At 39.3% G+C, this 25907-nt stretch overlaps 1 protein-coding gene across 2 annotated transcripts in view; it reads right to left on the bottom strand.

Moving 5' to 3' along the window:
- The window catches only part of man1a2 (mannosidase, alpha, class 1A, member 2), a 155418-nt gene that overhangs the window by 91520 nt on the left and 37991 nt on the right, over positions 1–25907 (bottom strand). For both annotated transcript variants that reach the window (XM_079254609.1, XM_079254608.1), the window contains exon 4: positions 13836–13932. In XM_079254609.1, coding sequence (XP_079110735.1) covers positions 13836–13932 — 97 coding nt within the window. The remainder of the gene's footprint in view (positions 1–13835; positions 13933–25907) is intronic.

Genomic DNA, 25907 nt, shown 5'->3' with positions numbered 1-25907 from the left:
GAATTTGTAAAAGTACTCATATGAAATTATGATAAACTACAAGAGAGACTTTAAGTAATAAAAAAAAGAGAACAAACTATGATGGAGCATATCTGTCCCTGCTTGACCAGTAATGACAATCAATGGGGGATAATAATGAGACCATAGTCTTTTGCATGCACTGAAAGATTAACATCTAATATAAGTGTGTAGATAGCACTTATATTAGATTAACATCTAATATAAGTGCTATATACTATCACATATAGCAAAGTTTTTTTGCTAAAGCAGCTTCATCTCATAGAAAACTCTACTCACCTGAAGTAGTTAGTAGAGATTCCTGGTTTAAAATGTTTCACACTGAAGCAGAAGAATGGATAATACTGACACGGTTTTAATTATAGTTACCTACAATACAGCTACTAAAACTAAAGACGTATTTCTTAGTATGTTTCTTTGGTTCATGCAATGGGAGGGGGTAGGGGAGCTCGACATACAGAAAAAGTTTGGAAACCACTGGTTTAAACCATCCTCTCAAACACATTTTAATACTGACTGGATAAAAAACTTCTCAGTGGAAACGTGGCTAGAGATGCTCTGTGGGACGATGATACTAAGGTGAATTCTGTCCAGCAGAAACAGGTGACGCCCCACATGACAGCGTTGTTTTTTTGTGTTGCAAATTAAAGGTGGAGTATGTAAGGTTTTCAATATTTTCAAAATAAATTAACTAAAAAAATAACTACAATCATAATTAGATAGTTTTTTAAAACATGTAGGTTCCAGTCTGTCCATATTTGATGTGTTATTAAATTACATGTAGGGCTGGGTGATATATCAAATATACTCGATATATCGTGGCTAGTCCCCTGTGCGATATAGAAAATGCCTATATTCGTCATATTCGAGTATCCTGTTGTCACGCAGGCGTTTTTAGCTGTGGGCGGGGTTTTCTCCCTCCTCCTCGACTCTGCACCGCTTTGCACAGAGAGTTAAAGCAACCGCACCTCGTTACGTACATAACGTGAGCTACGTGCTACGCCATGAGAGGCAGCGTGCAGCCACTTTCTCGCTAAATCTGGCGACTTTTTTTGTGAAAAGCGACTAGCGACAAATCTAGCAACTTTTACAGGAATTATTGGAGACTTTCCTGGTGTTTTGGCGACTGACTTTAAAGCGCATATTGTAAAGTTATTGTCAGAAGGAGAGTCTCTCCCCGTCCTAAAGTCGCTCCGGCTGCAGCTGCAGCCAGTCAGAGGAGCAGAGAGGACACCTGCACGACTCCACCTACAGTCACAATGAACAGCCAAATCCGCCACTGATCCCGCTCTGGATTACAGAGTGGGACGTAAATTACAAAGTTTTTCACGTCACGCAAGAATAATTAATTCTATTTGATTACATTCACAGCCTCTGTCACATCCAGTGTGTGTGTGACACAAGCATGTTTATCTAGCTCATGTCTCTAGAAAGTACAGAAAGCAGTGGGAATCAAACCCTGAATTAAAAACTGGCTGAAGCCGTTTATTGGAAACGATACGAGGACATTCTGCCTGTATTATAAGACTGATTTCTACACTAAATTCTGCGATTAAAAAAATACACAACAACTCAGAAACGTATCCATAAAGCAAAGCCTTATAATAGTTCAACCCAAAGCAAGCTAAAACTAAAAAAAAGACTAAACTAAAAGTAAGAAAACTACACTAATTAAAAAAACATAAATGTATCTCTGTCAAAGTGTCTCTTTTGGGTCACTGTGCAATCCCAAGCCCAGAAAAAGGAGGAGGGTTGAACATGCAGCTAGCTATTCCACAAAACATAAGAATCCTTTGGTTAAATTTGATGATCTAACATTTAAAAAAAAAAGGACAAAGCTGATTTATGTGGTTTTAATGGTATTCAAAATAATTCTTCAAAATGATAGCCTGTTTCAGTGGCAATAAAGAATAGAAGAAAAACAGTACAGGATCCATCATCTGGCGGTGGTTTGGATACCAGAGCGAAGATGTTGACCAAACAACTGTCGTACGCAAAGTATGGCACAAAAGTGTCGCCACAAAAGGTAGTAGTACCACAAATTTATTTCATCATTTGAAAAGTCACCCCCTAGAGCACCTATTTCCATACGTTGCATTTATTACATCATGTAAAGGCACTTTGTTTTAAAATGACATGTTTCTGCCACTGCTTTAACTGTTCAATAAATATGGTTCTGATCAATTTGCTTTGTTACAATTCCATCCTTTTGGCATGAATGTTTAAAATGAACAATTATGTTTTAATATAAACACAAAATCATCTTACTGATGTGATTGTCTGCACCACAGCATTAATTCAAGGCTAAGGTAAATATCGAGATATATATCGTATATCGTGACATGCCATAAAAATATTGGGATATTACTAAAAGGTCATATCGCCCAGCCCTAATTACAAGTTTAATTAATGACAAAGACCCTTCTTAAATGTTTGCCTACCAGTAAAAAAAAAAAAAAAGTGCTTTTTGTCATTTGTCATTAATTAAACTTGTAATTTAATAACGCATCAAATATGGACAGACTGGAACCTACATGTTCAAAAAACTATCTAATTATGATTGTAGTAATTTTGTTAGTTAATTTATTTTGAATATATTGAAAATCTTACATACTCTACCTTTAAAACTTGCTACCTGCGAGAGAAGCGAGAACAGTTTTCTTGTTCTCAAGGCCCCAAAAAAGACGTGGTTAAAAACCGTGCTCGACACATCAGGGGATGGAACTGATTTCTCGTGGGGCTCCAGTAAATATCATGTGATTGGTCGGAGATTTTAGTTGGACATGGTTAACACGGAAAATGCAGGTTAAATAAGTTGTTTTAATTAAACAGCTCATCAAGGTGGTGAGAAAGTACAAACATGTTTACAACATGTGAGATTTAAACACACAGACACGGCCATGGGCACAACCCGACAAAGTTTCTCGTTAAATATCAAATATTCGGGTTTATTGCACATAAAAACAGACATCGCCTCATCTTGTGGCGTATGATCTGATCAGACAACAAAGGTTTTTTTTTCCTTGTTCTTGCAGCCTCAAGAGTTCTTGCTTCTCATGGAGTATAATCTCATAAGCTTCTCATAAGCTATCTCAAAAGCTTACCAGCAGTGACAGTTCTGGATTACTTCACTGTTCACTTAGAGGAATTAGGCAAATAGAATTCACTAATTGTACATGGAATGATGCTTATAAAAATCCTGTTCATAAATTTTGATTATTAAAAAAAAACAAAAAACAAATAAGGAAAATTATGCATCAAAAGTAAATAAATTAAAAGAAAACAGAATAAAAAAAAATTAGGATCAAATTAAATATTAAATAAAATTATAATTAAAAGTCTGGATAAAAATTTAATTGAAAATTTTTTTTCAAAAAAAGTACTAAAAACTCATTTGATTCCAGGCTGTTCTTCTAGAATGAGTCACCCCCAACAAGAAAAATAAATAGTAAGAACAAAAAAAAAGACAAAAACTAATAAATAAATAAAACAAAATAATATCAAACGATATTGCCATACTGGACAAAAGGCATCTGATTCCAGGCGGATTATTTTCTACTTATAAGAAAAAAAAGTAAATACACCAACCGTTTACCAACAGGAAAAATAAATAAATAAATGAAAAACACAAAACGCCACAATGGAGGTATTTTTCTTCAACTGTGTACAGACATGCAATAAAGACAGATGGCAATCCGAGGATAAGCTCCCTGCTTTTGTTGATAAAAATCACAGACTTTCAACCAGCAAATCTTAAACTATCATCACCCTGAGCTGCTCACACTGCACAGCTTGCCAAGCAGAGCAACAGTAACTACGAAGTATGGCGGCTTAGTGGAGGGTCAGATATATTTCTGTCCACGTCCTCCCAAACCATGATCTCTGCTTTCCATTCTCCCTCCTTCAGCCTCTCTAAAGCAGGAAGCAGCCTCGACCCCTCAGGCAAAAATGATCCAACAAGCATCACCTTCACTGCAACCAACACCGCTACCTATAAGTCAGTCTGTGTGTGGTCCTGATGTGAGCCGGTCTGCTTTTTGTTTAAAAAGAAAGCCGTGTTGAAAAAACAATTATTTCAATGGTTTAGCAGACATGAACCAACAGACCATAACCTCACCGGTTAACCAGGAGGCTGATGGACATGGATGGACATGCAAGAAATGGGCAATCACTCCTGCGGTGGACTTAAAGCTGCATCAGTCCAACAAAATTCTCTTTCATCCCAACCTCAATCCGTTAGCAGAAGTTAGAAAAACTACAAAATTTTAATGTAATAAAAGAACAAATCTGATTCAACTTTTTTTGTTTGTTTTTTTTTTTTTTTTTTAACAAAACTGAAATACAACTATGTACATCTGGAAATCCATAAGGCATCATCTAGACGTGAACCAAAGCAAAAGCTGTATTTCCTATTAAAACTTGCACATTAAGGTGATGGAGCGTAGCACAGCATGCACCACCACAGGACAGCCATGATACCAGCGCCTGAATGAACAGTGAGGCAGCAAAGAAAAAAAAAAAAGAGGTAAAAAAATAAATAAATAAAAGCTACCTGTTACAGAACAATATGAAGTACACATGTGCAGGTATGTGCAAGATAAATATGTGTCCCTGTGGTGAAAGTTGCAAATGACTGAAACGTTACGGTCCCGGGTCACAAACATATTCTTCATGTGTGTTTAAATACATAAACCATTACTGAGCAACCTGACAGAGAAATGACATTTTACTGCTTTGAAACATGGAAGATTGATTTGGTTGCAGTTCATGGATTTAGACTAAAACCAAAATCCACAAGTCAGTCCTGTTTTTCCCCAAATGTTTTCTTAAAACTATTTCATCCTATCAGCCAACCATCTGACTACTCCATGTAGAGACAAAGGATCTGTGGCAACAGCTCTCTGTATCCAAGGCCAGGTCCAGGTTCATCCCACTCTGAGCCTAACAGGAAACTGGGCTGCTATTTGTTGGTTTAATCAACGCCACCTTACACAGTTGATACATGACAGAACCTTTGCCCTTTTCCCGTCACATGTCCCCTATCAACGGCTAATTCAGCATCCATCTTGCATCCTACCTGATCTGTTAACTCTCTCTAGCCAGCAAAAGATGATCTGACGACGACTCTTGTTTTGTCTCTTTCTTTCTTTTAATCTCTTGTGCTTCTTTGCTGAATCAGCAACATTGCATGTTCAAAACGGCCATTTCCTTAAATTGCCCTAATGTGAAACTCTGCTGCCACGTCGTGTCCCGGATGTAGAAGTTGTTTGGTGCGGTTTCTCATCCTTGTAGAAATGCACATAATAGATGTACCGTGTGACAACATTTTTTATCAGGAAGTTTCAGGAAATCTTCTCCCTACAGGAATCACTTTGTTTTAATTCAGCTTCTAAATCTCTGGAAAGTTGTTGGCACAGGCAGCTGCTTCAGGGTGTCTTTGTAGTAAACCTACCAGCGAGGAGGTTCGCTTTAAGGAGTCAGTTACCATGGTAACAGTCTCAGGGTAAGAATTTCCTCTCCTCTAGACATGGAGAACCCAGAGTTTCCCCTCAGTTCAGGGGATAAAACTCATAAAAACAGTTTGAACTGCTTTCTGGTGCAGGAGCAAAGTTCTACCCTGCTGATGCTCACAACACGAATCATCAGCTGCATTATCGGGTTGGTCTGCTTAACCAGTCCATATAGCAATGCAGCTATATATGGACTCCTTTATACCCCTAAACAAAATATGTCATTTCTCTTATTTTGCTTTGGTAAGTCCAAGTTTCTGCTCGTCACCCACAGGCGCATCAACATCTCCACAATGCAATGTACTGTCTCACCCCAGGAGCCAAACATACTGCAACATGAGCTTAACGCCGGGAGACAGAAAGGAAAGCTACACAACTTCATGGTTATTCCAACAGCCAACTAAACCCTGCAGAGATTGTAAGTAGGACTGAATATCCAGAATCTCTAAAGTAGATTACACGCCTTAGGTTGTATTGATCAAAAAAGCAGGAAATCTAAGCAGCGTCTGATCCAATACTCTGACATTCTGGATGAGACGTGAGCCAAACAGAACCTAAAGTTGTCCCTGAACCCAGCTGGTTCTTGCATCACTAACAGTTAACAGGATTGCTCTGGTCCAGGTTTTCACGTGACCTCAGGAGCAGGTAAAAACTGAAGACTGAGCAGCTGTACGGACAAACAACGTCAGTAAAGAAAGATTATTCATCTATTCATTAGATGAATATAGAGCATCGTCCCTGCAGAACGAGGCTGACAGTGGATCAAGGTGTTTAAACTTCCTCTGAGTTTTACGTCACCTCCACCTCCTTCTGCTCCAGGCTCTGTGTGATATCATTTTCCAAGAGCAACTCAAAGTATCCCATAGGAGATAATCATGCGCCTGGAAGACGAAAGACTCACCATGAACAAGCTCAGATTAGAATCAACAGGCTGCAGGTTTCAGGGAAACGAAAAAGAGGAGCAGCGTATGTAGGACAGGTCTCTGATTTACCAGCAGATTCCCACATGTGTTACATCCAGAAATTGCTTTAATAAGGTCGTCCAAAGCCTGAAATGAAATCCAAACAAAGTGATGACCGAGGGGAAAAATGCTACTGATCCTGATGAGTTGCTGGATGTGATCAATTACTAATGACAGAGCACTGGTCATATGGAGGTCAGCAAAAGCAGCACAACACGCTAGCCACACCACGAGCACGCATCTGATATGACTAATTGCTATTTAGTTTTATCAGCTTTTACTAAATGAATCCGACTCCCGGCACTGGTCTGAGCATGTGCAGGATGCTCCATGAATGTAAACCCAACTGTGTGAGGAATTATCATATCTAAGTCCTCCATAAATATCACAGATTAGGTTGAAAATTTTCTTCACAAGTCAAAGTGGATCATTTGTGAAACTTTAAAAGTAAAAGTAAGGATCCCACACTCCAAACTCTCCATCTATCCTATGGAGAATACACACAGTTGGGTAACAGCCAAACTGTTGCATCGCGTTGAGATCGCAGCTCCTGCGACAATGATTGCTTATTGTCCAGGATGCAGAGGACTAGTGTGTGAGGCTTTGACTGCTGTGGAAAACATATGGCAGGCGAACATGTCTGAGTCTAATGATGAAACAATGAGGCCAAAGCAGAGGAGGACAGTGAAGGCAATGTCCTCCTCTCCACCACAACACATGCAATAGGCAGGTGCATATTCCAAGCAATATGTTGGGGGAAAAAAAAGCACTGAGACTGCAGACCCCCACAAAGCAGCTTATTTCCACCCATATTGTGATTTTTTTCAAGCCTATATTCTCGTCCTACATTAATTTTATATGAATACACTACTAGATTCATAGATTCATTTAGGGTGAGTCCAGGGTTTTGGCTATATTGTGGAGTTTGTTGCATGTTTATATCTTAATTTGTTCTCTTGCAGTGATGAAAATACCAAAGATCTTCTATGTTTTTCCTGCTCTGGATGGTATTCAATTCAGCTTGGTGTCAAACTCCAAACGTCAAGAGCCGGTATCTGGTAGGTTTGTGTTGTTTTTTTTTCGCTTTACCAACGCAGCTGATTCGAATCAAATGCATCCAGCAGCTTCTTGTCTACCTTTTTTTAAGTTTTGGTCAGGTGTGTTGGAGTGTGGAGACAACAAAAACCCTCAGGATAACGGTCCTTGGGGACTGGAGTTTGACACCTGTAGTAGAGCCACTTCACAACAATGCGGTCACGGGGCACTTTACATACACATCATTTCAAGCCAATTCATACATAGCTTAACATGATGCCTATAATAGGAACCAACTGATTCCATCAAATCACGACTTCAATCCAATCCCCCATCCTGAGCTGCATGAGGCGACAGTGGGAAGGAAAAAACTCCCTTTTAACAGGAAGAAAACCTCCGGCAGAACCCGGCTCAGGGAGGGCAGCCATCTGCCTCCACTGGTTGGGGTGGAGAGGACAGGAAAGACCAGAATTTTCCTGGGATTCCAGAGCCATTTTTGTTTTATGCATATATTCTTGAAAAATGATCCTTTCCCACAATGACATAAAATCTTTTGAAAAGAAATGAATAAATCAATCAATCAATAAATCCTTTTTTTTTAAAAAAAAAAAGAATCCTTCAAAGAAACTTCTACATACAGATGGTGATCAGATCAAATCTACAAAATCTGTTCAATAGTTTCTGCATAAAGCTGCGAACAAACAAACAAATACCAGCAAAAACATAACCTCCTTGACTTAGGTATGAAAATAAAATAAAAAAAATAATTAAAAATAAAAAAGGGGGTTGGGTGGCAGCTTAGTTGAATGTATTAAAGTTCCACAAAGCAAACTTGGCCACTTGGTGTCTGATGGTCGAGTTGAATCTACTACATGTTGAAGATATGTCAGTTCATGCTCTCTGAATCATGATAAAAAGAAAAACAACAGTTGCTTTCCCTGCAGGTTGCTATTAATACCACAGTGCGACAAGTGTCATTGTGGTCTTAACAGGAGGTGTTACCCTGGGCAACCCATCTCTAATCTGGATTTTTATCCTGAGATTTAAGAAATATTGTCCGTTTCTCCCAGAAAATACGTTTTTTTTCCATTTTCTTCTGAGGTCCACAAGTTTTTATAAAGTTTTTCACTTTAAAATATAAATGCGACCACCAACAGACTCCAGTGAGAACAATCCATAACCCACCTGATCAGCAGGCGACATGATGTCACGCCCAGCACGCTGTGTTTGCAGTATTATGGACACTACATGCATCAAGTTGGAGACGGTGCAGAACTGTGACGTCTGTCTCACTTCAGCGACACAAATTGGATGAAATCAGAAAACTCAGACCAAGGCTGCTTTTAAAAAAAAAAAAAAACAAAAAAAAAAAAAACCCATCTTCCATACATAATAGGACAAAAAATAGAGGTCAGATTTGCCTGCAGTAACAGAAGTCAGCAAAGACATAATCAGATTGTTGTTGTTTTCTCCCTCACTGAGCTCATCACGCCCAGAACAGAACAAACCAAACCAGGCTTCGCTTTTAGTCAGAGAACAATCTATGCTGTTATCATCTAAGGCTTAAAGTGGATTTGGACTATGAAGGGGACTATGCCGGCTTTCACTGCGCATGCTTTACACTACCACGGGTCACGTAGACTTACAGACAAATGGCTGCGTTTGCTTCTGTGCTCCATGTCAGCTTAACTCATTCACCACAGCATAAAAAAAGGGACAAAACAAGCCGGGCTCAGACGCTGACCTCCACGTTATCGGAGCCGAACAATAAGAGCAACAGTCCGTTTGTTACCATCCAGGCTTCTCCTCGTCTCTCTGGCCAGATTGACGCTGAGTGGTAAGACGACGGGTTCATCACTAGACTACACACATTTCCCTCCGGTCCACTAGGTTCTACAAGTTAAATTCATGCAAACATAAATGCGATTTCTGTCTGAGAGGCTTTATAATCAATGCATACCGCATCGGTTTCACTTACAGTGACAAAATATCGATGTGATTTAAAGCCACAACTCACGGCGTTTCCATTCACTCGGCTTTTCTGAGTGTGTGTGTCCCCGTGGTACCAGCTGTCAATGCTGATAAGAGTTATGTATACAGAAGCGGTCTGCTGCATTTAGAATATATATCGCCCTCTTTTCTTTTCTGTTATATAAACACACACACACACACACACACACACACACACACACACACACACACAATCAATGCAGCCGAGTTCCAAATGAAGACAGGATACCCCTCATCAATAATAAAGTGTGTTTTGTGGCGAATGCACCACATTGCCTTGTGTCTTCACTGACCACCCTGTAACTAATAACCTGCACATCCTCACACTCATTTATTACAAAGAGGCATACGCAGACACAGAAAAACAAAAGGACACATTCCATATGAACTATCAACCAACAGGAACACCAACGAATGGAAACACACACATAAACAGCATCAATCAGGCAGCTCATGAAAGCAGCACACACTCCTCTGACTGCCTTACCACTAACTGGAAACTAAAACCTCATAATTATGCATTTATATGCAGCACACACACACACATCCAGCAGCATCAGACACATATACACAAGCACACAAAGGGAAAAAAAAAAGCAGTAACAGCTTCATGTGAATAAATGTACACTAAGAGCTCATTTGAGGGCCATTACCAACAATGGAGGGATGTTTTTACATAAGCCAGCGTGGCAGCTGGAACGCCACACACGATGAAAACACACAGTAATACCAGCAGCAAGAATGTGAGTATTTCAGATAATAATTACAGGGTTGTTTTTTTTTTTTGCAGACTAAGTCATGTCCAGAATCCCAGACTGCATACAAAAGACATACAAAAGCGGCCGAGTGTAATTCCCACAAAGCCATCGGTTTGTTGGCGGCAGCTCTGAAAGCGTGTTTTCAAAGCATTCACCATCTCAATCTGCTGTAGGCTGCTTTATAATGATCACCAGCTCAGTGTTAAAATGTCTCCCTGCTTGCTTGACTGTTACCGTCCCTTTGCAGCGCTGACATTAAGATTCCCTGAAAAGCTTTGGTACGTCACCGGCTAAACACAGAGCAGCTGAAAGTGAGATGAAGGCGAAGCTGGCCTGGAAAAGGTGAACAACTAATCCCAGCAACTCTGTTATCTCACTCAGATGTGTCCCTGATGACAAAAAGAGACAACATGTAGACTATATGTAAACACTGTTCTCTACGGCTGGCCGAATGACCGAAACCTCATATCACTATATAACTCATCTTATATCCCCATTGCGATATACACGATATAAAATTGTTTGTGTAATTTTGTGTCAGTCATCAGTTATGTATCAGATGTTGCTAGGCAACAGCAGCAGTGATCTCCTTCCATCTGGGGGAACTATGGCCGTATGACGTTTCACAGGTAAATACCTGTTGCAGCGTTTGGGTCTGGAGTTTATGATGAACTTTCGCCTCCACTTGACGCTGCTTTTATGACTTTTGCTCGTTGACTCTTTTCTTTATTCTGTATTCTTTATCCTGATTCTTGTGCAGGTAATAAAATAAGTTAGTGTTGGAGTCCGTTGTTGGGACTGTGAGCTAGTCTGTTGTCGGTTCCACGTCGGTCTTTTAATATCCAAACCGCATCCATGCAACAGAAATTCCACCTCTTTTAGGAACAAGCTCATCGGTTTGGGTTGGCTGGTCATCTTTTAGTGAATTATCCTGCTCTGAAACATGTCTGCTACCGTCTTCCTCCGTGTTTGTTGTTATATTGCCGTAAAGCGTATCTTGACGTAAAATATTGCAGTAAAGCACCTTTATGGTGGCGTAAACAAAAGAGCATAATTTGAACCATAGACATTTTCTATCGTCCAAACGATATGTATCGTCATATCGCCCAGCCCTACTGTTCAATGTATATGTTCAACCATGACGGTTACGTCAGGGATCCTTGATCTGGTCCTCGAGGTTCGGTGTCCTGCAGACTTTCCTAGTGTCCCTGCTGAAAATCACCTGATTCAAATCAGTCTGGATTTAGCAGACATGTGCAGAGCTGGTCTGAGTCAGGTCAGTTCCAGCAGGGACACTGGGAAAACCTGCAGGACGCCGGCTCTGGAGAACCAGGATTGAGGATCCCTGCGTTACAAGGTAACATATTAAAACTCTAAGCCACCCAGGTGGAGCCTGGTGGTGGACTTTTGTTCCAAATGTAAAACTACATGTAGCAGCCAAACCTTTAAGCTCAGTTATCATTAACTTAATATATTTAGGACAGACTCAGGTTTCAGGCTATGAGGCAAAATTAGTGTAAAATGAATGTAAGAATCGGTCCTGAAAAACCCAAACAGAAATGATTACCAACAGTATTTTTTAGAAAGTAGCCTTTTCTCATCTGCATATCATTCCCTCGTTCCTCTGCTTGCAGGAGAAAAGAAATTGGCTTTAACATATTTACACTTTTACCTCCTGCTGTTTTTGTTTGTTTCTTCTTTTGCTATCTAGCGGTGTTTACGCTACCAGAACCAACTAAACCCTTTTTCGGCATCACGGTGCACCGAAAACATCTTCCAGGCATAAAGAAACGTTATTTTAGTTCTTCTCAGACAGACAGAGATTTCCTATCACTTGTTGATCTTTGGCACCTCCTGATTAAATATAAGCATAAATTTAAACTAATCAATTGATACAAGGTTTGACAGGATGTTGCTTCATCATACTTCATGGATTAAAAGACAGATCTCTTTGCAACATAGCTGCCATAACAAAATAAAAGAGAAATTATGGTGTTATCATGGATCACTCAGAGTGGGTTTGCCATATAGTCACAATATGGGCACTATGTTTCCAGCTGGATTTTAAGCATTCCAGATGGGACATAAATGTCTGGAAAATGTCAGTAGATGGTAAGATATTGATCATGGGAAATTGTCGAGGGCATCAGTAAGTCTTAGGTAAAAAAGAAAAAAGGGTCAAGTTCTTCATGCAAGTTTATAAAAGGATGAATAAATAATCTGGAGTAAAGTTACCACCAGATCATATTTAGACTTTGTGTGAGAAATGTGATCTTTTATAAAAATAAAAAATAAAAAATAAAAAAATAAAAAAAAAAGGAACAAGTTAATCCATTTTAGAATGTATTTTTTCTCAAGTCAAAAAGAAAGAGTGCCACATCCCTCCTGCACAGTTTGCAGTGTGATCTGTATCGTCGTCATAGTGGCCGCAGCCTCTTCAACTTAAATCTCAGACGAAATGCTGCACCAGATCGACATCTCAGGGGAATTAAAGGTCGCTGCCAATGGCAACAACTCCGTACAAACAGGAATCTCCCTCCTGACTGGAATCTGAAAAACACCTCACCAGCCTCCTGGTAGGGCAATGTAGGGCTTCTTCATAGTTATTAGTGTTTGTATTCATCACAACTGTCTCCCAACATTATGTATTAGCAGGATGTGTCACGTCAACACCTCAATCACATCAGACTAATCAGATGGATCAGTCTGATCTAATTGAGTTGTCAGACTTTGATTTAATTTAATCTGAATAAATTGGCTCTGTGTAAACACAGCTATCGACTTTGGAAAGATTGTACATTTATTGATCTTTTAATTACAGAACAGGGAAAAAAAAAGGATCAATTGTTGACCAGAGGCTCTCTTTGCTCTTTTGCAACTGAACATAGCTAAACACAGCTTAGCGAGGATTGATCCTGGGATTATGTGGAAGTGCAAGAGACACTGCTGTGAAGGAAGAGAGTTTGTTCCATTTCTCAAAAGGGGAACTCGGCAGAACAGTGCGATTGTTGGAAGTTACCGTTAAATTCTGATTAGCTGAATATATCTACTTCTGCACCAGATCCTTTAACTTTAACAGAAGGATTTAACTGTTTATGAGGAGCCTAAACGGTCAACATTTCAATGTTTTTAACCATATTAGAAACTAAATCATTAGAAACCAACAAGCTCAGAACTGTTGAATGAAACAACACCTGTCAGTGAACTGGATCCATTAACTTTTGCTTTCTTACTTATTTTTCCCGACCTGCATGTCAGTGACGTGTGTAATCTTTTTTTTCTGCTGATGTTCACAAACATGTGATGTGTATCCTGCTGGAGGCGTTATCACATAACCTTGTACACAAGAAGAGAAAAAAACAGTGTGTGTGTGTGTGTGTGTGTGTGTGTGTGTGTGTGTGTGTGTGTGTGTGTGTGTGTAAATGTGTCTGATAACAGGGCCGAGTGTGTGCAGTCACGCGTGCATTTTGTGTGATTAACAACTGTGTGGACAGACTGCCGACGGGCACGGACAGCGGAGAGAGAAGCAGTGTCGTACTTACCGAAGATATTTGTGGAGTGTCCTTTCTTAGCGATGGGCTTCAGTTCGTTGTGACCCCAGCCGTACTGTCTGTAGCTGTCCCACGCATGTTTCATCATCTAAAAACAAGACGGCAAATAAAGAAGAAGTCAGTTCTTCTAGCATCGTAGCCAGAAAACCTGCAATTAAGGCAGCAGTTTATCCAAATGATGGCTCAACTGGATAATGATGCCATTTTTTGGTTTATGTAATATGTAACTAAATAACAGAAAAACCACAAAGGTGAGTTTTATTAAACCTGGTGCAGATGAAGACAGTGCATGACTGAATTGTGTTGTCAAAATTAAGAAAAGGAGCACTAGCCTTGGTGGAAGATGCATTTCATGCATGAGAGCGATTTAGCATCATGTTATTTGACAACAGTTAATTTAGCATCGTTAGCATAAGTAGCTTTGCAGTTGCAACAACTGCTGCTTAAAGTCAGCTACAGCTGCAGCTGAAGTCCCCGCAGTACAAAAGTTTTGTTTCTAAATCATCTAAAAAGACTATAAAGTTGAAGGTCATCATCTATTCTTTATACGGAGAATGACACTGCAAGCTTTAGGGGGAAAAAAAGGCAAAATCAAAACATGACTAATGGGGCAAAACCTGGATTTAACTAAGCAAACCCATAAAGAGGAAAAGCAATGTACTGATTAATTAAAGAAAATACGTGTTGTTGTTTCAGGAGGGTCATCCTTTTAGTCCTTATCAAGCTGAGAAAACTATTAAGGCAACTGCTTAAATCACTGGTTCTGAAACGGAGGGTCGGGAGATCATTTCAGGGGGTGGCCAGATAAACGGATGAAATTTAGAACCCACATTTATCTAATAAATTTGGCATTTTTACCAGGACAGTCAAAATTATACCACTAATGCAGAGATGAATCTGGCATTATCTCCTTATTAGGCATGTAGGTTCCCATAGTTAGAGGATTTGTTTGTCACAGCGGTGAACCAAATCCAACAAAAACCATTTCATCCTCCTTATTTATGAAGATTCTGACTGTTTTCCAACCTTACTTTTAGAGGATGCTGCAGGATTAAATATATCACACAATTAATCCCTTAGTCGTTGTGTGGGGGTCGCAAACACAAACATATGTAATCTTGGGGGTCATGGCTCAGAAAGTTTGAGAACTGCTGGTTTAGATGACTGGAAGCTTCTTCCAAACAATAAGGCTAAACTTTCTTTATGGTTGCTTTAGTCCATCACCTCTTCCCTTCCATCTACCTGTGGATGTCAGCCCACCCAACACAATAAAACGCAATGCCATTCTTCATGTGACCTCTGAAAGAAGCCTGCAGACAACTGACACTGTAGAGGGGAGGAACAATAAAGAGAACAAGACATTGTAAGATGAGCCCTGACACTGAGTGATGCTGAAGAGAGACACTTTAGGGACAGCAAGAGAGCATGCCAGCTTTTACTGAAGTACTGCTGCCCTTCTCCAGCTTCCTCCTCCAGAAGCTTGACTCATGGGACACTGACATCCACGGAAAAGTACATCTCCTGTCTATGGAGCAGAGTCAGTCACAGTTAGGCTTTAAAGAAATCTGCAGATTTGGTTCTTTATTTATTTATTTTTTTAAATGGAAGAGTTTTGCATGGGTATGTGTACATATACATAAATGTGGGTATGTGTGTATATATTTTGTATGCAGATGTAAATGTAGTTGGTGTGTGTATGTATATATGTATGCATGCAGGAATATGTATAGGTTTATGTAAGAACATATGTATATATGTATGTAAGCAGGCATGGACATGCTTATCACCTGGCCTTCTGATATAGGCTTCTCAACTAAATATTTTAGTGTTAAATATGACACTTTTTTTTTTGTTTTTTTGTGTGTTGTTGTTGTTGTGTGATGTTGTGGGCCTGTGTAGGATGTCCGTTTTGAATACTAAAACTAAATTTGTTCTTTATTGTGTCTGCAAGCATTCCCACCCATCCACTGTCCACAACAGCACTCGTCTTGCTCATAACCCACCCCAGCAAGTTAGAGGAGACATGGAGTACGAGTCAAAAGCAGGATTTATATGCAGACATGTATCCTACAGATGTTTTAGGAAACGGTTTACAGCATCTTGGAAGTTTTTGTTCATTTATAATTAATTCAAATTTGACTTTTTGGGGAAAAAAACTGACGGCCCTGTCAGTAGGAGACGGTTGTTATTCTAACAAAACATAGGATAGTAATGAACTACCTTTGTATATGATGCTTAAACGAAGCTTGGTGGGAATCTTTACACTCATCAGCCACCTTGTATTCCTTTCCAACCTCGCTATGCCAGTTTCCCCTGCCTTTTCAAGCCACTATGTGGGAGATGAGAATTCACACCGCCATCCAACTTTCTCTCCTTGGAGCAGGCATGCAGCCAAGCTCATACAGACCAGGGCCAGGAGCATCATTGTGTTTTTGGCCTTGCTGTTTTCCATGATGCGATCCACGCCTGCACCAAAGATTATAAATGAAATTATGACACGCCATGACACGGACACCTTAGCACTGGCAGACTCCCACTGATGCGTGTTGATTGGATGCTTCATCAAATTTTGATTTGCCCATATGCCAAGGACAACTCACACAGTGAAGGGTGTTTGACAACGCTGACAAACTGCTTATGCGACAAAGGATCTTGGAATACTAATTAGACATTAAGATACAAAATTGTGGAATAGATTTGACAGCTACCACTTCACATCAAAGCGTCTTGGGAAATGCACGGAAAGAATGGACAGAAAAAAATTGGTTTGAGTTGGCCAGAGTGGCAGGCTGTTTCCACAATAATACCTAAACCTCATCAGCAGCTGGCTGCAGATGCAGGGCAGGAAGACTTCCCCCGGTTTGTTGTGTTGGAGCCATGACAACTTCCCAAAGTAACACAGTCGAACACAGACTAGCTTTTAGCAGACTTAGCCATTATATTAGCCCAATATATTTGGTAACATTGGAATCTCTAATATTTAATATTAATGCCTTTAAAACGGCTATTTACGTACTTGTATTACTACTGTATTATATTGTTATTCTTCTAAACTCCTCTTTTTGGCAGGTTTAATTGTGTTTCATCTACAAGAATAAAATGCAAGAAATAACGTTACTATGTGAGGAATTAACAGTTGTTTTCATTAAAAGTAGCAGCAAATGGAAAAGTTTTTACGCTTGCTTAAACCTGGCTCTAAGTTTCAGCAGACATGCAGTTTTCTGGGAGTTTGTTCCACATGTGAGGAACATAAAAACTGAACGCTGCCCCTCCATGTTCAGTTCTTACTCTGAGAACAAACAATAGATTTGACACAGATGGCCTGAGGGATCTGGTTTGATCATAATGATCTTGAAGATCCTGAATGTATTTTGGTCTTCAATCATTCAGTGCTTTATCAACTAAGAGCCATATTTGAAATTGATTCTTCAACAAACACAAAGTAAGTGAAAAGACCGGAGGAGTTTAAAAAAAAAAAAAATCAACTTTCTTGGTCTTAGTGAGGACTGGAGCAGCACCAGTAAGGACAGCGTTACAGTAGTCTAGCCTACCATGGAATAAATGCATAAATCCTGCCGAGACATCATTGAATAAAAGAATGTAAGATTAAAGATTAAATAATCCTTGATGCATTCTTTAAATAGAAACTAGATAACTTAATGTGACACCTAAAATTCAGGTCTGTTTACATGAATACTTCAAGATTTCTGGCTTGGTAGTTGGATCGGACTGAACAACAGTGGGCCCAAGATGGAGCTTTGGGGAAGTCCGCAGGTTATTTTTGTTACATATAGACACAAAGTAGTCCTTATCTTTTTAGACACACCACAGAACCTTTAGGATTTTACCCACCACATGCCCCCAATCAACAGCTAATTCAGCATCCATCTTGCATCCTACCTGACCTGTTAGCACTCTTCCAGCCAGCAAAAGACAATCTTACGATGATTCTTGTTTTGTCTCTTTCTCTCTTTGAATCTTCATGCATTTCTTTGCTCAATCAACGACCTTGCATGTTCAAAACAGCAAATATGCTATCTGGTGTAAAGTGAAACTCTGCTACGACATCGCGTAGTGGATGGAAAAATTGTATCGTGTGGTTTCTGAGGTTTGGGACGCTGCTGGGCAGCAGCAGCTCCAGAAATACACGATAGATGTCATTGTATTGAACAAGTCCAGAACGTGGAGTTGGTTAGAAAGTTACGTACTGCATCTTTAAAATAGATTCAAATAAATAACAAAAGAAAAAAAATTCTGCCCAGTTTTTCAGCCCATCTACTAAGACGTTCCGGTCTAATGTAACACTTGGGTTCAGTAGGCCAGGAGTGAAATGTTTCCGCTGTCTGTGGTGAAACCGATGTCACTGAAGACTGTAACTGCAGCGGTCTCAGCGCAGAAGCCATCTGACATCAGATAAAAGAGAAATCCTTACATTCATAGACATCTTTTGTTTTCAGGTCACATCACAGACTGCAGGAAGCACAGCAGTGATTCCACCGTCAGCTCATGCATCTTCATCTTTCACCACATTTTAATGGATGAACCTGCCCCCTGTTTAAACACTGACTTTCAAACACACTGACAGTCACATGTGGCATCTATTTCAGAGGACAACATAATAAATCATGACTTGCCTCAGAGGACTGAGAGTGAGGCTGTTAAAGAGTAAGGCCACATCTCTGTGTTGCCGCAGTGTGTTCATTAACCATGCAACATTATACACTCCAGCTCAGTTCAGAAGAGAGTGGCAGCCCAGAAGTGGCCCAGTGTTATTAAGGTGAGAGTCTGAAGGAGATTAAAAACCCCTCTCCTCCCTCCTTTGCCCGCTAAGCCGATGAGGATTGGAGAAAAGTTTGAAATATGGTGCAGAGTTTCATGGAAACTTAGGTGTTTAGACTTTGAAAAGATGTGTTTGCATTTTACAGATTCAGAGACCAAGGCGCAAACATTTTGAGCCATGTTCCTATTTTCATGCGGCAGATTGAAAACTGCATACCTTATAATGAAAGGAATATGTCTCTGCAATCACAAGGTTTTTTTCAATACTTCTGGAGTTGTAGTAAAGAGAGTTGTACTAACGTGTAATTATCATGTGTTACAGGGAAAGACGAAAAAATGAAAAAGGTTGCAGGCTTGCCTAAAAGAAGACTAAATCACAGGATGTTAACATTATCTTTGCAATTGCCAACTATAATAAAGGAAAAAGAAAAAGTAGTGTTTTAGTACAGTTCAGGTGTGGTTGTCAAAATGGCCATTATGGCAGAGTTAGACCTCCTGTTCTCATCATCAACATGTTTGGGGACCACATGTTTAAGGTCAAAGTGAATTAAACAAATTAGTGCTGTGAGGTCTGGCATGGCAAACACTATTTTAAATTGTCAAGCAAAAAATCCCAATATTCGATTTTTTTTATTCGATTTTCCCACGCCTATTAAATAGTCTAACAACATTTAAAACATGTTGAGGAGGGCCCTTTTTCATGGCTTCACCATTTTATGTTCACAAAGCTGGGTTACTGTGTTATTGGAAATGTTAATATGTGACAATAAGCTTTTGTCCTGATTTGATTCTGCTTTTTCTTTTTTTTTGGGGGGGGGGGGGGTTCCAATTTGATTTAAATGGCATTTCTCACAGTTCTTTAATTGCTGATTTTTGTAGACTAAAAACAAAAAAATTAAATGTAGCAAACATTTTTTGCTTTTAATTTTTCTTCATTTCAATTAGGAAAAAACAACACAGTAGTCAGACCCTCATTCTGCTGCTATAATGTCCAAGAAGATAATAAAGAGACAAAAATTTCATCATGAATTATTTTTATTTATTTGAAAAAAGAAATCGATTCAACTAAAAAAAATATTTTAAAAATTGTAAAGCAAAAAAATCCAGATATTTGATTTTTTTTAATTTATTTATTTATTTTATTTCCCATCCCCTATTGGACACGCTGAGCTGTGAAAATGGATTTATGAACAAGTTTAGAAATTGAAGCTTTAGAAGACATTGAAAAAAAGAAAACTTATCTGTATCTGGAGATGCTTTGGTTTTATCAACTAAACAATTATTTACTAAACAGTTGAGCGATTTGCTGCACACCTACAGCCACAAACATCATTGGAGTACCAAGGATCGATAAAACTAAGATAAGCTCAGGTAAAAGTCAGACGTTAATTGCAGATATGTTTGCTACAGGTATCATGTACAACAACAACACAAAAAAAGAATCAAGGTGAAAGATGAACATCACAGTGACATAGTTCCACTAATTACTGTGGAGGAAAACAGATTCAGAGTTTGATCCACACTGAGAACATTAAAAGGCTTTTAGGGTGTTTTTTGTGTGACGTATAAGACAGACAGACTAGATTAATCTTAGCCAGTTGACTGCAGTAATTCTTCCATCAAACAGCAGCAAATGTATCTCAGACATGCTGGCATGAGGAAAAAAAACATTACAATTAAATACCTTGAAACCACGAATATAATTTTCAAAACTGTTTTGATGGACAATTCTGGTCATACAGCGCTGATGCAAATATACACCGGTAGAAGACAGCCGATGAAACACAAAGGGTTAAACATCTGATAATTCATTTCCATATGATGCGAAACACACCTCTGTATGAGAAGGAACCTTTGATCAGGATTCTGATCTGTCCTCTCAGATCAGAACGTGACATATAACTCAAACGGAAAAGGAAATATCAGGTGAGCTTTTCTGAGGCGGCAGGCTGGCCTCTGCCTTCATGTCCTTCCAGGCAGGCCACTTTAATAGAAGCTGCGACCTTCACTCTAGCAGCCTGAGAGGCCAGAAAAGAAGCGTGGCTTGGTCCTTTCCATTTCCTCTCCCACAGGAACAACAGCCATGATTCAGACACCCTTATCCCTCATATGCCACAATCACACACACACACACACACACACACACACACACACACACACACACACACACACACACAGTTAGAAAGTACAGTCCCAGATAACCACAGTGCAGTAAAAATATTCATAAATCAAGCCAGTTGCAACCAAGGCTGTTACCTTTGCAATAATTTAGAGGGGGGGGGAAAAAGGATTTGACAAGCTTTTGGAGGTTTGAAGTCTGGAGAGCTGAGCTGGAGTTATGCACTGCTCTCTGTGACCTCTGAGGAAAGTATGACTGATTTAAAGTGCTCAACCACCTGCCTCATCTTTCTCATCTCCCTCCAACTCGCACGGGGAGCTGTCCTATCTGGCTTAACGGAAGGTCTTTCAGAAGATGCATGAGAGTGGAGAAAGTGTGACATCGGAATTGCTTCTTGCAGTAAATACATTCACGGCACTTAAGCAGCGGTTGGCAATAAATTCCCCATGAAATTGAAGAAGTCAAGGACTCCACATTGGCAAGGAGTTCAAACAACGGCGACTAGCAATTTCCCCCAAGGTCACATATCGAACCCAGACAGAAATCAACCGCTTGCTCCTGTTGTGTCAATTCTATTAGTTTCTGAATTTCAGCTTAAATTGAGGAGCTTAGCATTTTGAAAGAGCCACATCTTTATCAGAGAGATGCTCATTTGTCATTCGTGTAGATTTTACTGAGTCATTTGTGGGTCACCTCCCAGTTTATACAGCATCGCCGTTGAAGTGATTAATGTGCCAATCAGAAAGACAGAACATTTTATGACTACATTCACTTCAACAGCTTCGCTTGAGATTGAGCACTCTTTTTGAGATCCTTTCACTCCATCATTTACAGACCATTCATTCTTCTTTTCTGCCTGATAGAAGTACCTAGCAGTGCTGCAAGATTAAAGTCTTTTAAAGGTTTTATTTTAGTCTCTTTTTAGAGCAGGAGACCACTTTACATTGCAACTATTGTTGAAGTTGTTGAATAAATATACAAGCTTATCTCAATACTGGGAGCAAAGTTTAAAATCAGACGTTGTGGTGATGTAGGCTGGCGTCTTGAGTTTAAGGAGGAATATTTAAATATTCATAATCATTGCAGCAGCCACTTAACTGATAGCTTTATTTTTTTATCTGCTCATTGATGTAAAATTGGCCTGATGAGCCCTGCTGGCAACATGACAAAATGCTGATTAATGTGAACTGCCTCTCTCAAGGATAACTGATTTATAGTATCTTTTACATTCAAAGACACATTCAGCTGGAAAAAGTGTAGATTTTTTAATTAAATCTACACTTGCTCGCCTGAGCAACAAAAAAAGGCAAGTCTACTAAACCAAGCGAATTAGCACGTGACTGCAATCAACAAACAGCGCTGGGCAGTGTCAAGCTCCTGAATTAAATAAAATTAAATTAAAATTAAATTAAATGAAAAATACTTTATCAAAGGAAATTAAATAATAATAATAATAATAAAATTCTAAAGATGCATTACGTAACTTATCTAGCTTAAAACTAGGGCTGGACAATAATTCGATAATATATATTGATTGATAGATGTGTGGTGATATATTAAAAAAAAAAGTTTTAATGAAAAGTTCAAAAGAAAAACAGTTTCAGATTTTTTATTTTATTTTTTATTTTATTATAACCTTTTATGTAGCCTGATACTACATTCATTACTTCCTCCCAAGCAACCACAATTACAGGCCGAGGTATGCTGTCCAAGACCCCACACACATCTCAAATTACAACCACAAAAGATGCCCCAGCAAGAGGAGTAGGGGTGTTGAATTTAATTAATCTTACAATGCATCAAGATGGATGCATGGAAGGTTGTTCATTGATGCAGCAACAAAAGACAATCAATTATAATGTTGCAAAGTTTTCTGTCGCAGCTTGCATTTGTGGCGTGATCCAGCTTGCTTCAACAGCTTGCAAGATAAAAAGTTTCCTAAGAAAGATCTGAAAGGCTGAATGCATTTTGAAACCTTTAATTAATAAAACTGTAAAACTAAGCAGATGTACATAAAATGCATTGCACTGGAAATAATTTCATTCAGTGAAATTATTTGCACTGCATATCGAATAGTGTAAAAAGTAATATGTTAGCTCAAAGCTAATGTCAAAGGAAATTACCACTGGTAGCTAACAGTTAGCATAAGCACAAACTAAAGGCTTTAAAATAACTTTGTCCTTAAGCAAATGTTAACCTTGACAACATTGTCTGTATTCGATTAAAATTTTCCTGGAATACTTGCAGCAAAACCTTTTCCAACCATAAAAGATTAAAAAACACCTGACCTTCTTTTATATTGGGAGTTTCGTGTCGTAAGATATGCATCTTGGGTTATCTCACACATCTATAGCAACCTCCATTAGCATTTAGCCCATCTGTGATCTTACTGTGATCCTTGTTTATTTTGTTTGAACCAAAAAATGTTTTTTTTATTGCTGTAATATTGGGTGCTCCAGCGCCTCGCATAAAAGAAAAGGGGAAAAGAGACCTGGAGTAAGTTCACCAGTTTCCTGCTTGGAGGAAAAGAGAAGGTCACCAAATATCAGACGTAACATTAATAGCCTAATTATAATATATACCTGTGGGCAAAATGTCTAGACCAGTCTGAATTATACTTCATGTAACTCATCTAAAGTTTAAGACCGGAACCAACAAGAGAGTCATTTTTATGAATAGGACACTTTACATGTTTTGATTTAAACTGTGTTGTTTACATCCCTCACGTTGTATTTCTTACTGTTAAAAAACAAATGAAAACGATCCACCAGGCTGCATCTTTGCATAGCTGATGCTGTTGCTGCAGGTGGTGGTGGTGGTGGTGGTAAAAGTTTTCACTCTTTTAGTGGTTAGGAGGAAAACATCAACATTAGAAAGATCGTCAGCTATGTCCAATGTAAGCTAGCTACAGCTAGCTCCTCTCAAGTTCAGCTTCATGTATCTGTGAGCCAATCACACTATTGTTTTTTCCAGTTTAAAGCTACTCAGGTTTTACACCATCCCTTCAGAATTAGATATGAGCTTTGGAGGACTTATAGTTTTTTAAACTGATCGGCCGTGGAGGAACTCACACCTCAGACCAGGTCGGCAACGGTAATGCAGGTGAAAGAAGAGCCCAGTTCAGGAACATTGACATATTTTTACAAAATAAAGAAAAAAAAAGAACAGAATGAATAATAAAGGCTGCCACAATTTGGTGGAGAGGGAAGGCTGTCGTTTTCTTGCCTGATTTTATTTCTACTTCTCAGTGAATTCACTGTGTTATTGTTGAAATGTCCCACATTGTCGCAGATTCCCTCCCACACATTAAAAATAATGTGGTCTTGTGGTAATCTAAATAAATCACCAAGAGTGGAGAAAGCTTCTCCTCCCAGTAAGACTTCCCTTTCTGAACAACTGTTACAGTCAAACACATACTTTAAGACGTGCTGCTGCTCATTTTTTTCTGGTAAATTATGGAGCAATCAGCAGTTAATTATGTATGGAAAACGTTAATAAATCTGTTTGCTACTCTTTTCAACACTCTGCTCCCAAAACATGCACCCACACACAGATTCATCAACAGCAGGGTCAATTCAGAAATCACTGTACCTGCTTTTCAGAGATTAAACGGTTTTAAGACTCCAAAACTGGGTTTCAGTCCGGTTTAAACTCTGTAGCCACACACACCTCATTCTTGTCTCTTTTATATACAATCACACACTCACACGAACTAAGCACAAGTACACTCCCCTCAACCCCTTTCCCCATTTCATTCTGCACAAATGTGAACTCCCATCTTTCCTTCTTCCAGTATTTCTCAGTTCCAGCCCTCAGGACCCCCGACCCATCATGTTTTAGGGTGCATTCACATCAGAATAGTCCGCTAGACTTGGTCTGATTGGGGACTCAGCTCAGTTGTAGGGGGTTGTATTCATTCAGACCGAGATTGCCTTCACGCTGCACTTTGGTCAAACGCGCCAAAGCTTTACAATAATATACCCCATTCTCTACAAAGGTGGCGCTGCACTAGTATTTAGCAAAAGAGAGGACAAGACCAACGTGAAGAAAAACAAAAGACTCCATTACGAGCTAAACATGAAGACGAAACTATTGTTGTTTTGGGTTTTTATTGTGTCTTATGCAAGTATACGGCAGAAATACACTGCAACAATGGACGCAGTATAAACAACAGATGAGGCAGAGGACTATGGCAAATGCAGGAAGGGACTTTTTTTTTGTAGTCCACTTCCTGTATTTGGTCAGGTTGAAAAGTGCCAAGACCTGCATTTGTAGGCGGACCGGGTCCGCTTCTTTTGTCCAAATAAGAATTTGTTTGGCCCATTGACATTCATTCAAGACACATGTGCTGAAGCGACAGCATATGGGGGTAAAAAAGCAAGCGGTGGGTCGAGACAACTAACGCAGTAACATTCCACCTCGTGAAGCATATGGTTCATATAAATACCGTAGAGAAAGACGTGTTTAAGACTATGGTGAAAACTGGATCCCAGTTATGTCCTGCCAGACCGCAGATAATTCTGCAACACCGCCATACCCACCATGTACCCGGAACACGGGAAAATTACAGACTAAGCTGGCAAGCATCCCTGATGGTAATCAAGTGCAGTAATTCTTTTCATAATAGAAAATAATGACGGTAAGAACACTCAAACTGTCAAATACCGTAAAAGGGATATGACTTTTAATAAAACCGTGATATGAAAACTTTGCCATACCGCTCAGCCCTACCCTGGATGTTGAAACGTGTGAGGTGGAGGAGTAGAAATGGGAGTTTACTTACTATGACGTTTGTATGGCTGAAATTAAATCCGCAGTAACTGGCTACTTGTTTGCTAAACTAGCATGTCACAATACTGTGCATCTTTGTATTTTTTTACTGTGATGTTCATATTGTATGATTTTTAATGGGCAAAATGAGGTTCGTACTTTCAGATTTTAACATATCAGGGACACAGGAGGTGTACGCAGCAACATCACTGTGCCAGAAATTACAGTTTATACAAGAAAGAAATAATAATAGACGAAAAATACTTACTATAAAGGCTGTGAAACGATGAAGTGTTTTAGGTTTTTTTCCCTTTTCCCAAGGCTAAATCATAAGCATGCACTGGAGAACGATGCAGCGGAAGGAAAGAGGATTTGATCGGGTAAGCCAAACAAAT

The sequence above is a fragment of the Telmatherina bonti genome, assembly GCF_933228915.1.
Source record: "Telmatherina bonti genome assembly, chromosome: 15".
In the NCBI taxonomy this organism is placed as follows: Eukaryota; Metazoa; Chordata; class Actinopteri; order Atheriniformes; family Telmatherinidae; genus Telmatherina; species Telmatherina bonti.
This window is presented reverse-complemented; position numbering and strand designations above follow the sequence as displayed.